Source organism: Pongo abelii, chromosome 2 (assembly GCF_028885655.2).
Source record: "Pongo abelii isolate AG06213 chromosome 2, NHGRI_mPonAbe1-v2.0_pri, whole genome shotgun sequence".
NCBI lineage: Eukaryota > Metazoa > Chordata > Mammalia > Primates > Hominidae > Pongo > Pongo abelii.
Window position 1 is genome coordinate 12,807,225 of NC_085928.1, and position 16,816 is coordinate 12,824,040.

General features: G+C 45.5%; 1 protein-coding gene across 1 annotated transcript in view; it reads left to right on the forward strand.

Moving 5' to 3' along the window:
• The first annotated feature begins 5,864 nt into the window (after nucleotides 1–5,864).
• SLC12A8 (solute carrier family 12 member 8) overlaps nucleotides 5,865–16,816 on the forward strand; it is a 134,409-nt gene continuing 123,457 nt past the window's right edge. The window contains exons 1-2 of the mRNA XM_054551353.2: nucleotides 5,865–5,923; nucleotides 7,195–7,290. Coding sequence (XP_054407328.2) covers nucleotides 7,240–7,290 — 51 coding nt within the window. The 5' untranslated portion in view covers nucleotides 5,865–5,923; nucleotides 7,195–7,239. The remainder of the gene's footprint in view (nucleotides 5,924–7,194; nucleotides 7,291–16,816) is intronic.

Sequence of the window (16,816 nt, forward strand, 5' to 3'; positions counted from 1 at the left end):
CCTCTCCAGGGTTCAGACTTTCTGACAAATGACGCTATCTTTCAGGTTATGATTTTGTTGCCAGCCTTCACACAGATGGCACTTCTCAGCGCCAGCCACTGGAAGGAAAGAGGTGAGGGAGCATCTGGCCTCTCAAAGTGCTGGGATTACAGGCATGAGCCACCATGCCCAGCCTTAAATTCACCTTTTCTTCTATTCAGTAACAACTCAAGGTCAAGGTGAAGCACACAATAGTGAGCCTATTGCTTTGTGTGTCTCACCTAACTCAGGCAGGTGGATCACCTGAGCTCGCGAGTTTGAGACCAGCCTGGCCAACATGGTGAAACCCCATCTTTACTAAAAATACAAAATTACCTGGCTATGGTGGTGCATGCCTGTAATTCTAGCTACTCGGGAGGCTGAGGCAGGAGAATCGCTTGAACCCAGGAGGTGGAGGTTGCCATGAGCCAAGATTGTGCCATTGCACTCCAGCCTGGGCAACAAAAGCGAAACTCTGTCTGGAAAAAAAAAAAAAGTGAGTTTAATAACAATATTATTCTTTTCTTATATATAACTGGGCTTCAAAAACAGTGAATTCAAACAATGAAATAAATAGAAATACTTTGAAAGGAAATAAATTTTTTTTTAACCTTGGTTGGATGCTCTAGGTATTCACTATCACTGCAAAACAGATTACCCCAAACCTTAGTGGCTTACAACAACAACAATAATTTGTTTTCTCTTATGGGTTCTGTGAGTCAGGAATTCAGACAGAGCCCAGCAAGCACAGCTTGTCTTTGCTCTACAATGCCTGGAGCCTCCGAGGGCGGCTGGAATCATCTGCAGGCTTGTTTCACTCACATGTCCAGTGGTTGACACTGGCTATTGGCTGGAACACCAACATGTGGCCTCTCCATGTGGCTTTCTCACAACACGGTGGCTGAATCCCAAGGGTAAGTGCACTGACAGTGAGGAAGCCAGGCTCCCTATTGCCTTTAGGACCTAGCCCACAAAGTCATGTAGTGTCGTTTCTGCGATTTCTCCTATTGCCTGGGGCACTTAAAAAGGTCCACTTAGGCTCAATGGGAGGTAACATAGACCCTAACTCCGTTTGAAGGAATCCCAACATCATATTGTAGGAAGAGCATATGGGAATACAATCTACCCCACATTGTTTGTTTTTTAATTTTCTTATTCATCTCCCACCCCACCCCCTCCAGATTCCAAAGTAACGTATGTTCATTGCAAGAAAAAAAAATTAAATAAAAATCCAGGATTGACTGGTTTGGCGGCTCATGCCTATAATCCCAGCACTTTGGGAGGCTGAGGCAGGAGAATTGCCTGAGACCAGCCTGGGCAACAGAGTGAGACCCTGTCTCTACCAGAACAACAACAACAAAAATTCAGAATTTATACACCAAAGTCTGTACTCACTATCTCAATCCCTCCCTGGAGATAACCACTGTTAACAGATTGATATGTATTTTTCTTTTTCTTTTCTTTCTTTTTTTTTGAGACAGAGTTTTGTTCTTGTTGCCCAGGCTGGAGTGCAATGGCGCAATCTCAGCTCACCGCAACCTCCGCCTCCCTGGTTCAAGCGATTCTCCTGCCTCAGCCTCCAGAGTAGCTGGAATTACAGGCATGCACCACCATGCCTGGCTAATGTTTTTGTATTTTCAGTAAAGACGGAGTTTTTCCATGTTGGTCAGGCTGGTCTTGAACTCCCGACCTCAGGTAATCCAACTGCCTCAGCCTCCCAAAGTGCCGGGATTACAGACGTGAGCCACTGTGCCCGGCTGTATTTTTCTATACAAACCACACACATAGATATGTATGTGTGTGTGTGTATGTGTGTGTATACACTGCTTTTTAAAAAAACAACACTATACATTATTCTTCGACTTGCTGTGTTTATGCATTATTATGTGATGAACACAGTTCCATGTTAGCATGTATAGAAACACTTAATTCTTTCTTTTCTTTTTTTTTTTTTTGAGATGGAGTCTTGCTCTGCCACCCAGACTGGAGTGCAGTGGCACCATCTCAGCGCATTGCAACTTCGGCCTCCCAGGTTCAAGCAATTCTTGTGCCTCAGCCTCCCGAGTAGCTGGGATTACAGGCACGCGCCATGATACCTTACTAATTTGTTTTGTATTTTTATTAGAAATAAGGTTTTTAGGCCGAGGCGGGTGGATCACCTGAAGTCAGGAGTTCGAGACAAGCCTGGCCAACATGATGAAACCCCGTCTCTACTAAAAATACAAAAATTAGCCGGGTGTGGTGGCTGGCGCTTGTAATCCCAGCTACTCGGGAGGCTGAGACAGGAGAATCACTTGAACCTGGCAGGCAGAGGTTGTGGTGAGCCAAGATCATGCCACTGTACTCCAGCCTGGCAACAGAGTGAGACTCCGTCTCAAAAAAAAAAAAAAAAAAATGGGGTTTTTATTTTTTGTATTTTTATTAGAAATGTTGGCCAGGCAGCTGGGCACAGTGGCTCATGCCTGTAATCCCACCACTTTAGGAGGTTGAGGGGGGCGGAACACGAAGTCAGGAGTTCAAGACCAGCCTGGCCAACATAGTGAAACCCCGTCTCTACTAAAAATACAAAAATTAGCTGGACGTGGTGACAGGTGCCTGTAATCCCAGCTACTCAGGAGGCTGAGGCAGGAGAATCGTTGGAACCCAGGAGGCAGAGGTTGCAGTGAGCCGAGATCATGCCATTGCACTCCATCCAGAGCGACAGGGCGAGGCTTCGTCTCAAAAAAACAAAAAAACAAAACAAAAAAATGTTAGCCAGGCTGGTCTCAAACTCCTGACCTCAGGTGATCTGCCGGCCTCAGCCTCTCAAAGTGCTAGGATTATAGGCGTGAGCCACTGCACCCAGCCCAGAAACACCTAATTATCTCTAATGCCAGCTGTCATAGTATGGCTGTACCATAACTTATCTACACAGTCTTCTGTTGATGGACATTTAGGTGGTTCTCATTGTTTAAAGTATTACAAAGTAATGATGCAACAAACATGCTTTTACTAGTTCATGTAGGGCAGTATCTTAAAAATGGCAATGTTTAAAGGATATGCAGGATACTATCTCTCTCTCTTTTTTTTTTTTTTTGACAGAGTCTTACTCTGTCACCCAGGCTGGAGTGCAGTGGCATAATCTCAGTTCACTGCAACCTCTACCTCCCAGGTTCAAGCAATTCTCCTGTTTCAGCCTCCCGAATCACAGGTGCCTACCATCACACCTGGCTAAATTTTGTATTTTTAGTAGAGACAGTCTTTCACCATGTTGGCCAGGCTGGTCTCGAACTCCTGACCTCAGATGATCCACCTGCTTCAGCCTCTCAAAGTTCTGGGATTACAGGTGCAAGCCACCTCGCCCAGCCAGGATACTATTTTTCAACACGAGTTTTTTTTTTTTTTTTTTAAGGTTAGTGTCATTGTTAAAAGAAAAATCTACATTAAGCAGGATATATATATATTTTTTTCTTTGCAAAGGGCAGGTTTCTCTAGCCTTAACATGAAGAAAATAAACAACTATATTTGTTCCTGGGTTTAGAAGATGCTTATAGGCTTCGAAGGGAACTTCTCATTTATTTAGAAAATGACGAGTGACAGGAAGTAGGTGGTTATAAAGCGAGAGGTGGATTTCCTTTTCTAAAATTTTTAACTCAGGCTGATATGGAATTGAATGCAGATTCTTCAAAATTCATGTTGACACTTAGAGGGAGACTCATCGGAAGGTGACAGCGAACAGGAAACCAGCTTGAGGCAAAAAAAAAGAGAAGTGTCATGTATGACCCACCAAAAGTGAATAAGAAAAATGACTCTGCTGGTCATTCTGATGAATCTATGGAAATACAGTCAGCCCTTCATATCTGTGGATTTGACCAATGGCAGGTCAAAAATATTTGGTTAAAAAAAAAAAGCATGGTTGCAGCTGTACTGAGCATGTACAAAGTTTTCTTCTTGTCATTATTCCCTAAACAATACAGTATAACAACAATTTACATGGTTTTTTTTTCTTTGATTGTTTGTTTGTTTTAAGACAGGATCTCACTCTGTCACTCAGGCTTTAATGTAGTGGTATGATCATGGCTCACTACAGCCTCAACCTCCTGGGCTCAGGCAATCCTCCCACCTCAGCCTCCCAAGTAGGTGGGACTACAGGCGTGCACCACCATGCCCAGCTAATTTTTAAAATTTCTTTTGTGGGGAAAAGAATAGGCTCTCACCATGTTGCCCAAGCTGGTCTTGAATTCCTGGGCTCACGTGATCCTCTCACCTTGGCCTCCCAAAGTGCTGGAATTACAGGTGTGAGCTACTGTGCCTGGCCTTGAATTAGGTATTATAAGTAATCTGGAGATGACTTAAAGTACGTGGGAGGATGTGTGTAGGTTAAATGCAAATACTACATCATTTTGTATCAAGGACTTAAGCATCTATGGATTTTGGTATTGGTCAGGGAGCCTGGAACTCATCTCCTGCAGATGCCAAGGGGTGACTGCATAATGGATTCCAGTAACGTGACTGTGTCAACCTGTCTGCCTATTCATCCTTTGTTCACAGATGGTTAATCTGTAACTTTTGGGGGGTCTTTTTTTTCTGGCAGAGATGGGTTATTAAAAATTTCTTTGCTGGGAATGAAATTCTGACACATGCTGCAACATGGATGAACCTTGCAGACATTATGCTGAGTGAAGTAAGCCAGACACAAAAGGACAGGTATTGTATGATTCTACTTACATGAAATACACAAAATAGGTAAATCCATAGAGATGGGAAGTAGATGAGGGGAGTTACCTCTGAGGGTAGACGAAATGGGGAGTTAGTGCTTAGTGGGTACAGAGTTTCTATTGGGGACGATGAAAGTTTTGGAAATAGCGGTGATGGTTGGACAATATTGTGTGTGGTTAATACCACTGAACTGTACACTTAAAATGGTAAAAATGGCAAATATGATGTTCTGTATCTTCACACACGTCTTTGCTGGAGCAGAAGCGAGGGGTTAGGTTCTGTCAGTGTTCCCATGGCTTAGCCTTCCCTTTTGTTTTTAAAAGAACAACCTCTATTTTTAGGGATTTTCACACAAAGGCTTGTGGGTGTGGGAAGTTCTCCCAGCTGCCCTCCTGTTTCTCAGAAGCCCACGTGGAAGCCTCTCAAGTTATTTAAGGTTTAGGAAATATGCCAGATTGGGAATGGAGATAATTTAATCTCTCTGTATGTTAATTTAGGGTTTTTTTTTTTTTTCCTGCAACATGAGGCCCTGGAAACCTTACTTCACCCCTAGGAAAGGCAGTTCTGGGTCTTGCTGAAGGGGTTAAGGGTAATTCACCCCTACACAGCATGCCCAGAGCACTTTCCTGGCAAAAGCAGTTCCACGCCCTCAGAGTCTGGGGTCACTTGATCACGCAGCCAGGCACACACGGAGACCCCCGGTACGGGGGTGTGGGTCAGCTTGTCCAGATGTTTCTCCGCAGCTGAGGATTTCCCTGCACTCCGGGCTTATCCCGGGCTTTCTCAGTCCTGCGTGCAGTGCTCACAGCCATTCCTCAGAGCCGCACAGGGTAGGCCCCTGTCCCTAGCCCCCTGGTCCCGGGGCTGGGCACCTCCGCTGGTGGCACTGTCGAGGGCGGAGCGGCAGTGGCTGGTCACGTCGAGCCTTGTGGGCTTGCGGCCCCTACTCCCTGTTTTCCCCCAATCCTGCCCTTACCCAGGTGAACGTTCTTGTCCAGGTAGGCGCGAAGGCCCGACCCTTGCGGAGGGAAAGCCTCTGCAGCGCCCCCTCTCCACCTGGGCCCGAGACTCCCGGTGCTGGCGTGGCAGGGGTGCCCCCGCCGGGACGGGACAGCTGGGACCCGCGCAGCCGAGCCGGGGCAGCCACGTGGCGGCGGGGCGGGGACCGGGCGGGCCGGGCGCTGGGAGCTGGCTGTCCCAGGAGCAGGTGAGGGCGGAAGGGCTGTGGGGGGTGGAGAGGGTGGTCTCAGGACAGTTCCTCTCCCCGGCCCGCAGTTAGGAGCCAGGCCTGGGGTCACCTTTGCCCCCACCTCCCCTCCCAGGTGGATCCTCTCCTACCGCCGGTCACCCGCGCCGCCGGCACACGGGCCTGGCCCCAGTACTTGGGGTGCGGGTCCGCGTCTGCGTGGGGTGCCAAGGGGCCCGGATCCCAGCGCGGCCCAAACGTGAGGGTAGGGGCTCCGCGGAGGAGCGGGCTCTGCGGAGCGGCGGGAAGGGCGGGCGGAGGCCTGGGGTCCCTTGCTCTTTGCGGCGCGGGCAGCCGGGGACACCCGGGCGCTCTGGCCCCCTACCTGTCACCCGGCTTTTGGCAGGACTGCAGCCCACCAAGTCCCCCAGGCTTCCCAGCTTCCCACTGGGCTAACCCTGCTCCCCTAACACTCCACTCTTAGTGCTCCGGGCGCCTTCCCTCCTCGCCAGCGCTGGCTGCTGTCCTTAGTCACCTTCTTCCCAGGACGATCAGCTCTACCCCTCCCCCTTGCTCTCTTCCCCACCCTTCCTCCTTCTTCCAAAGGGTCCTGAGCCACGTATACCTTGCAGCACTGTGCTGGGGAGAGGCGCCACACAGATCAAGGGGACAAACTCCCTCCTCCCCTCAAGGAAAGCCAGGTCCAGCGCGAAGGGGAAGGTGCCTGGGGGTGGGTTAAGGAGCTGCCCTAGTCCTGTCCAGCCTTTTCTCACTCACCCTCTTCACTCCCCTATCCTTCTCCGGCCCTGCTCCAGAAGGGCCCCAAAGCAGCCTCCTCATGGCCCCTCTCCCCTCTGCTCAGGGCGCAGCTACATTCACTCACCACCTGCAGCCAGGTCTAGTGCGTCATGATGCACTCCTCCTGGAGAGAGGGGTTCACCAGGCACTTGAGGGTGGGAGAGGAGTGTGACTCTGTGTCCTCAAGGGCTGGGCAGCCGGGCAGCTGGCTCTGAACCTCACATATTTAAGGAGCTCAGGGAAGGAGAGAGCTGGGAGTGCCTGAAGCTCTAGGGCAGCAAGGTTTGAGCACAGGTGGGCTCTGAAGGACCAGCGGGATCTACTTGGGTACCAAAAAGGTAACCCGGCCAAGTTTCCAGATGAGGTAGACAAGGTTTCTTCCTCAGCCAGGGCCTCGCCTGGTAGTTTGAACAATTCTAGTAGAGAGAAAGGATGGACATCAAGGGGAGAGGAGAGGAGGAGCCAACCTGACCAAGGATGCTGTTACCTTCCAGAGCAGTCTCCCTGTCCAGATCACCAGGATCCCTGCTTGCTGGAGAATGACCCAGATGTCCCAGGTGCAGGAGCTCTTCCATGAGGCAGCCCAGCAGGTAGGCTCAGGATGTGCCAGGGTCTGTGATGGAGGCCTGTGAGCATGGGGATCCCCAGACAGTGGGCATTACAGTGCACCCTTTAGACGTAATTAACTCCAAAGTCTATTTTGGTCATCCAGTTCAATGAGAAAATATTATAGCCAAAATATCATAGCCATTATTAACTGTTCATATATTTGTGGTGGATTTTGAATCCTGGGATCCCCCACAATTCCAAACTCCATCCTAAGAGGTCTTCCATGGACAGTCACAGTGAGGACTCAGATAATATGAACTCATTTTAATTCTGAATCAAACCAATGTAAGAAGGTAAATTTATTTCTGAAAAAACTCTTATGTTCTGAAGCCAAAAGGATTTCTGGATGCCCTGGTGTTTGCTGTTTTTTTTTTCCCCCTCTTTTTTCTTTATCTTCTCCCTGCTGATCATTAGTTACATGCATTCTGTAGATAAGGAATTGAAGTGGCTCTACCCAGAAATGGAGAGCTGAACCCTTAAGAAATAATAATAATAATAAACCATACTAAGGTGTTTATCCAGAAACTATGTGCACCCAGGGTCTTTGCCATCCATGATCACTCAACGTGAAATTTTCACCATCCCTTGGGCTTCTGTCCTGCTTCTAGAGAGTGGTAGGAGGGTTTCCCAGCCTTATAACAGGGGAACAAGCCCCGTCAGAGGGGAGAGAATCAACATGAACAAGAAACCCAGATAGAAAATGTGAGGCCCAGGAATTCCCAAAGGAGAGACAAATAAGACATTCTGGGATCTCCTCTGTGATGGCATCTGTTCCTCTCTTCCCTGTTTAAAACCTCCAATGTCTCCTCATGTGCACCACTCAGGGCTCAAACTCTTCAGCCTCAGCCCTACACAGTCTGACCCCACCTGAGTCTCAAGTCGAGTTCCCCACATCTTCTTCTTTCTGCCACACCTTCCAGCTGAACCACACCATTCCCCAGAGCTTATATCTTTCCCTTGATCTTTGCTGATGCTTCTTATCAACAATTTGTCACTGAAACTTTCACCCAAGTATTTAAGTGGTATTTAAGTATTTAAATTGGTATTTAAGTGGACAGTAAATTTTAGTTGATTGACCACATGAACAAACAACAGAAAACTACAATGCAAGTTAAATTGTCATAAGTGCCCTAAGAGAGAGTTGATTTCTAAAACGTGATGGATACAATGACCTCTGTGTTGCCTCCTTCTCCCTTAATAGCTAAACATCAAAGGATTGGACATGGCCCAATGCCCAATTTTAAGGCCTTTGGTGTTCATGATTTAGAAATCCATCCTTTCTTTCTCTCTCCCTCCCCTGCACTGTCTTGTTAAGGTACCATTTCTTGATTGGATGATTCATACTCTCCTAACTTCGTTTTCCATATTGCTATTAAAGTGATTCTTTTATGAAGCATACATCTGTGCATTTGACCCCTCTGCTTAAATTCCTTCGATAGCTTCTCACTGCCTTCAGAATTCAGCTCAGACTCCTCATCTTGGCCCCCAGGGCCCTCCGTGATGGTTAACTCACCCCTCCTGTTCCACAGCATCCTGTGTCACTGCACTTACCATGTAGCATTGAAATGAGCTGTTTCTTTTCTGTCTCCCTTAAAGCTGTGAACTTAAATTCAGGGGCATGTCTTATTTATTTTTGTATCCCCAATACCTGGCATGGTGTGTTGTGTATAGAAGATGCCCCATCATTGTTGGTTCTACTGAACTGAACTCACCTGGCTAGGAATTGAGTGAGTTGCCATTTGCATTAAGTCTTAAAGTAATGGTGGAAATGGAACATATGGTGGACTTGGGAAGCATATTCCAGGTGGGAGGGTGAGAAAATGATAATAGCTACCAATTAGTGGGCACTTACTGTATACTGAGCACTTAATATGCATTACTCCATTTATCTCCACTGCAACATTCTGAAGTTGATATGATTATTTTGGTTTGACACAAGAAGAACTGTATCACTGTAAAGCCGGCACATTTCATGCCAAGTCCCAAGCTTTCATCCTTTTTGCTATGTGCCTCCTGCTCCAAATGGTATAAGCAAAGCCACCCAGATGGCAAATTAAGGACTTCCGCGGGGGAATAGAGAGTAAGTTAGGTGGCTAAAATGCTGGAAGCTGAACTCTAGGAGTAGCTGGCCCTCAAGAAATTTCCTGTGAACCTTTTAACAATTTTATTCCAGTCTTGGGGATCAGAAATTCTGCTAGGAGCTTTGGGCACTGCAGAACACAAGATTAGGAGGCAGTGCCCAGTGGGAAGACAGGCTAGTGGGTGTCATGCCACCTTCAGTCTTGACCTACTCTTCTCTCGGTCACGGTGATTAGAAAGTAGCTCACAGGAAGTTTGGCAAGGGTGGGGACACTTGGAAGTTAGGTGGAGGGTGAATGAATGGACTCTTGGTTTGGCTTTAATCATTTTAGGACCAGATAGGGTAGCTCTCTCTCTCTGTGTGTGTGTGTAGATTGGTCAGTAATAAGTGAACCAGCTGGGAAGGAGCTGTAGATCTGAGTGTTAATGGTGTGGTGGTCAAGGGTACATGTGCTGCCTGGGTCAAGTCCTGGCTCGAATACTTTGTGACCTTGAACAAGTTTCGTAACCTCACTAAGCCTCCATTTCCTCACCTACAAAATGACTGCCCAGTGATTGAAACTACCATAGAGAATGAAGACAATTACAAGAGATAATTTGTGTAAATATTTGGTATAGTGCTTGGTTCCTGGTCAGCATTCAGCTTATATTATATAAATGGCTAATAATTAAACTAAGGTGGGGAGTATGTATTTAATCCAGGGGGCAGTGGTATAAATGAGCAGAAGGATCCATTGGCAAATAAATGCATGACTCAGCACAGCTGAGTCAGGCAGAAGACCTAAGGCAGGAGTCTCAAACCCAGAATCATACCTTGGGCCAACACCAGAATGTGGGACATTGTTCCGGACAACCTGCTGGGTGGGCAGTCTATTGAGGATGATGTATGCTTTCTAGACCTGGGTGAGTCTGGAGTGGTTTGGGAATGCGAGTGTGTGTTCGGAGACCCACCGAACTGCTGGCAAGCCAAGTCTTGTTCCAGGGGCCTCCATCTGGAGGCACTTTGTGTGCTTTGGTGGTAGACTCTAACCTGTGTTCTGGGTTTCCCATTCTGACTGTGCTGCTGGATAGGCTGGGCCCTGGGCAAGTTACTCACAGGCTCCCAGTCTATTTCCACAACTATGTGATGGGGTGAGTGGACCTGATTCTCAGGGTTTTTATGAGATTAAAGGAGATGCCATATGTGGAAGGGCCTGGGCCAGTGCCTCTCTCATGACAAGCACTAAGTAAAATGCTCATTTGATGATTGGATGAAGCCAACTGCACACGGAAACCCAGCGGAATAGGCTGTGAAACTTGGGGCTTGAAAATTAAGAAAGAAATAGCTGGTGCAGAGGGAGGTGAACAGAAGGCTAATGAGCCGTGATTGGGTGCTTGTCTATGCCAGGTACTGGACAGACAGGACTGTGATGATCTGGGTGTTTCAGGAAGACTGAGTTGGCAGGAGAAAGCAGGTAGCCTGAGACAAAAACAGATGGCAAGCTGACAAGCTGTGTGGAGGTCTGAAGTCCAGCGGAATCTCATGCTCTTAGCGTCAGGAAGAGGGAGAAAACTTGGTTTCATTTACCAGGTGTTTATTGAATGACAGTTCTTACCAGGATCCCCAGCTCCTGCTGGAGATACTAAAACAAATACAAAAACAACAGCAATCTCCTAGTTCTTATGGAATAAAAAGTGCCTCCAGCTAGCCTGAGGCTTTTGTCTTTCTTCTCTCAGGGTTGGAGGGTCTCAACAGGAACTTAAAAGGGAAGCTGACCTGAGAATAAGTCACCAAAACCAATATAACTAGTAACACTGGATTCATGCTTTTCTGCATTCTGCTTTACCACAGAGACTTGAAGTGTAGCACTAGTGGGTCCATGTGGACCCTTTTCTAGGAGGTCTGCAGGCCAAAGTCTGGCTAATTATTCTAGAAAAAACCCGCTGCAGGCCGTGGGAGTAGGCTCCCCATCAGAACCATGGTGTCTGGCCCAAGCGCAGGAGGAGGAGTTTCCAGGTCGCTGAGACCTGCCTGGGTTCTGACTCTGCTCCCTGTCTTCTTGTACAATGTCCCAGCTCTTTCCCTTCTGTGTCCTCTCCTCTCTTGCTCTCTCATGGTTTGTATCTGTGTCCCCACCAAATCTTATGTTTAATTGTAATCCCCCATGTTGGAGGTAGGGCCTGGTGGGATATGATTGGATCCTGGGGGTGGTTTCTCATGAATGGTTTAGCACCATTCCCTTGATGCTGTTGTGATAGTGAGTGAGTTCTCATGAAATCTGGTTGTTTAAAAGTGTGCAGCACCTCCCAGGACCTCTTGCTCCTGCTGTGGCCACGTAAGATGCCCACCTCCCCTTTGCCTTCCACCATGATTGAAAGTTTCCTGAGGCCTCCGTGGAAGCAGAAGCTGCTATGCTTCCCGTACAGCCTGTGGAACCATGAACCAATTAAACCTCTTTTCTTTATAAATTACCCAGTCTCAGGTATTTCTTTATAGCAATGCATGTACGGACTAATACACACTTTTCCTCTGTCTTTTCCTCTTCAGTTAGATGGCTTACCTGAGTTAGCTTGGCGTGGTAAGATAGAGCCTGGTCAAGTTTTGGGGCAATGGTGAATGGGGAAGTGGCACTGGCAAGAGAGGCAGATAGAAATAGAACCAAACAATCAAGACACAGAGGAGTCCTCAGAGATCCTCTGGCCTAGTCCCTTTGCTTGTCATGTCAAGAAGCAAGCCCAGAGACTTGAGTTCCATCAGTAGTGGGTCTAGGAGGATGTAAACGTTGAATGACTTGCCCAGAGCAAGGTTAGAAGGCAGAACCAGGTTAGAAGCAAGGCTACTGGCCCCAGAACACAGCCCTGAGTTGACCCTGACACATCCAATTTTGAGTATGGGTGTCAGACTTCATTGCAAAAGCTTGGCTCATATTTTCTGAGTGCTCATTAGCCAGTGTATAGACTTTTATTTTTACTATGCATTTTTCAGGGCTGTTTTAGCATCTTTAAAAAGCCAATATGCAAAGTGAGCCTCAGCAGCCATGTGCCAGGCAATAGCATATTGCTTTATTAGTAGATGTAGAAAAATAAATGCGGCTGAGGAGGAAGGAAAAGGGAACTTCAGACAAGACGATCTTGTTAGCCCCTCTTTTTTTTCTTTAAGCATATTTATATCTCTTGGAGCCCCTCTTTTTAAGATGAGGACACTGGGGCCCAAATGGTTGGGTGGAAGAGCAGGGCTCAATTCTGGGATTCCTAGGGCCATGACCCCCTCACTATCCCAGGTTTTACAGGGCATGAAGCTTATACCATTTTTATGGACTCTCTAGTAAAAAGGATACAAATTGCAAATAGAAAATTTGGCATAATCTTTGGAAGGGACCAAATGCCAAGTGATGTGTCCTAAGGCTTAAGCTGTTAGCTTCACCATAAAACCACCTCTGGTCAATGGACAGAAGCAACTTTAAAAGCAGCAGAAGACAAGAGGTTTATGCTTCTGGAGCTGGAGAGAAGAAATGGCAGATCCTGTTCTCAGGATTGAGATGCGGCGGAAGCATTTCATATGCACACTGACATCCTTTCCTCTTTCTCCTCTGTCTTTCCCCCTTTCCACTTCATAGCCCTGTTGGTTACTTTGCCTGAAAATGACAACTGGGCCCCAAATGCTGCATGTTTGTAAAAAATAGAGTGGGGACATTTTCTGGATAAAAGTGTCCCACCTAGAAACTGGAGTGAAAGTGTTCTTCACTGAAATGAGTTAGGCAGGGTTCTGTGACTCATTTGTACCTGTCGTATTTTAACTTACAGAGGTGAGAACATGCAGAGGTCAATGCCACTGAAAGAAGATTTCTGTTACTTACCTTGCTTGAGAAGAGAGAATACACTATGCCATGCAGGGTCACAGGGGAAGCACCGGGGATGCTCAGGGGGCTGAAGACAGGAGTGAGGGTAATGCCCAGCCCAAAGCCTTTATTGAGATTTCTGCAGGAGAGGAAAGGCAGGGCATGGTGGACAGCTTAGGACTGGCAGTTTGAACAATTCTAGTGGGCTCTGGCTTATAGGGGTGGCCTCTGGTTGCCAGGTGTCTGGCTCTGGGATGATTTGGGTCGGGAGAAATCTTGGCTTGGTGTCTGAGTTAGATGAGGAGGTGGTCTTTGGAGGTATAGACTCAGCATTGGTTGTTTTGCTTAAGAAAGGTGTGTTCATGGCTAAGCCTTTTGCTGTCTCTGAGAATTGGCTAGGTCTGAGAGGGTCAGTCTTTCCTAGGCCAGCAAGATTTTAAAACATTTTTAAGTTGATATATAATAATTATACATATTTATGGGGTACATGTGATATTTTGGTACATATATACAATGTGTAATGATCAAATCAGGGTAATTGGGGTATCCATCACCTCAAACATTTATCATTTCTTTGTTTTAGGAGCATTGCAAATCTTCTCCTCTAGCTATTTTGAAATATATAATAAGTTATTGTTGACTATAGTTACCCTTCTTTGCTATAGAACACTAGAACTTACTCTTTTTATCTAACTATACAGTCATACCCATTAACCAACCTCTCTTCATCCCCGCAATCCCCTTCCCACCCTCGATAACCATCATTCTACTATTTAGCTCAATGAAGTCAAATGTTTTAGCTCCCACATATGGGTAAGAACATGTGATATCTGTCTTTCTGTTCCTGGTTAATTTCACTTAACCTAATGACCTCCAGTTCCATCCACATTGCTGCACATGACAGGATTTCATTCATTTTTATGGCTAAATAGTTTTCCATTGTATACATTTACCACATTTTCTTTATACATTCATCTGTTGATGGAGACTTAGGTTGACTCCTTTTGCTATTGTGAATAGGGCTGTAATAAACATGGATGTGCAGGTATCCCTTTGATATACTCATTTCCTTTCCTTTGGATAAGTACCCACAGTGGGATTGCTGGATCATATGGTAGTTCTATTTTTAATTTTTAATGAACTTCCATATTGTTTTCTATAATGCCTGTAATAATTTACATTTTCACCAACAGTGCACAAGGGTTCCCTTTTCTCCAAAGCCCCACAAACACTTGTTATTTTACATTTTTTGGATAATAGTCATTCTAACAGGTGTCAGGTGGTATCTCATTGTGGTTTTGATTTGCATTTCCCTGATAATTAGTGCTGTTGAGCATTTTTTCATGTGCCTGTTGGCCATTTGTATGTCTTCTTTTGAGGAATGTCTATTTAGATGTTTTGCCCACTTTTTAATGGGATTAGTCATTTTATGCTGTTGAATTGTTTGAGTTCCTTGTATGTTCTGGATATTAGTCCCTTGTTGCATGAATATCTTGCAAATATTTTATCCCATTCTACAGGTTGTCTTTTCACTCTACTGTTTCCTTTGCAGTGCAGAAACTTTTTAAATCAATATGACCCCATTTGTCTATTTTTGTTTCTGTTGCTTGTGCTTTTGAAATCTTAGCCATAAAACCTTTTCCCAGACCAATGTCCCAAAGCATGCCCCCTATGTTTTCTTCTAGCAGTTTTATAGTTTGGGTGTTACATTTATGTCTTTAATCCATTTTGTGTTGCTTTTTGAATAGGTTGAGAGATGGGGGTCTAGTTTCATTCTTCCGCATGTGGATATACAGTTTTCCTAGTACCATTTATTGAAGAGGGTGTCCTTTCCCCAATATATGTCCTTGGCACCTTTGTTGAAAATCAGTTGGCTGTAAATATGTGGATTTATTTCCAGATTCTCTATTCTGTTCCTTTGGTTTATGTGTCTGTTTCTATACCAATATCATGCTGTTTTGTCTACCATGGCTTTGTAGTATGTTTTGAAGTTGGGTAATGTGATGCTTTCAGCTTTGTTCTTTTTGCTCAGGATTGCTTTGGCTATTCTGGCTCTTTTTTTGTTGTTGTTCCATACAAATTTTGGGATTTTTTTTCTATTTATGTGAAGAATGTCATTGGTATTTCGATAGAGACTGTACTGACTCTGTAGATTGCTTTGTATAGTATGGCCATTTTAACAACAGTAATTCTTCTAATTAATAATTCTTTTCTTTTTTTTTTTTGAGACGAAGTCTCGCTCTTTTCCCCCAGGCTGGAGTGCAATGATGCAATCTCAGCTCACTGCAACCTTCGCCTCCTGGGTTCAAGCGGTTCTCCTGCCTCAGCCTCCCAAGTAGCTGGTATTACAGGCGCCTGCCACCACGCTTGGCTAATTTTTGTGTTTTTAGTAGAGATGGGGTTTCACCATGTTGGGCAGGCTGGTCTCGAACTCCTGCCTCAGGTGATCCGCCCGCCTCGGCCTCCCAAAGTACTGGGATTACAGGCGTGAGCCACGGTGCCCGGCTTCTCATTAATAATTCTAAGCATGGGATGTCTTTCCATTTGTTTGTGTCCTCTTTAATTTATTTCATCAGTGTTTTGTAGTTCTCATTGTAGAGGTTTTTCATGTCCTTGGTCAGCAAGGTTTTTAAGTTGTCATAACATCATTAGATACAGATTTTTTTTAAAAAAACATGGTTAATACATTCCGCCTAGCTATGAATAGAGGGACTAGGTAACTTCAAACCTTCTTACTGCCTTAAGGTAAATTTCATCCATGGTCAGATATAGACAAAATAGTGCATTTGCCATCATTTAATCGTCTGGGGTTTGCAAGGAAAGCCTAGATGCTATGGTAATGCCTCTGAAGTACTATTCTTGTAATTTGAATAAGGTGCCATTAGGTGGTGCTTTTACTCTGGCCGCCTGGCCTGATTGAACACCCTGGCTTCCTGTAGGGGAGAGTAACTGAGTTTTAGCTTACCTTTTCATTCATTTTATACTTTCTCTGACCAAAATATATCTCTTCAGAATAACAGTTAAAACATTAGATAGTTCTGTATTCATAGAACATTACCAATTAATTGTAGTAGGATTAAGAGAAATACACATATGGCCGGGCGCGGTGGCTCACGCCAGTAATCCCAGCACTTTGGGAGGCCGAGGTGAGCAGATCACCTCAAGTCAGGAGTTCGAGACTAGCCTGGCCACCATGGTGAAACACCGTCTCTACAAAAATACAAAAAAATTTAGCTGGGTGTGGTGGCAGGTGCCTGTAATCCCAGCTACTCAGGAGGCTGAGGTGGGAGAATCACTTGAATCCGGGAGGCGGAGGTTGCAGTGAGCCGAGATCAAACCACTGCTCTCCAGCCTGGGTGACAGAGGAAGACTCCATCTCAAAAAAAATTAAATTAAAAAGAAATACACATACTTCAGTATAATTCAATTCAGTATCTCTTTTTGCTCTTCAATGATTATCAAGTATAATTTAATCTAATGCCTAAATTTTTTCTTTCTGAATTTTAACACCTTAGTCAAAGGGTCGGTGTGCTTGACATGAAAAGTCTTTAGAGGTAGTACCTATTTAAGCTTTGATGCTTCTTCTTTTTTTTTTTTTTCAATCATGGCT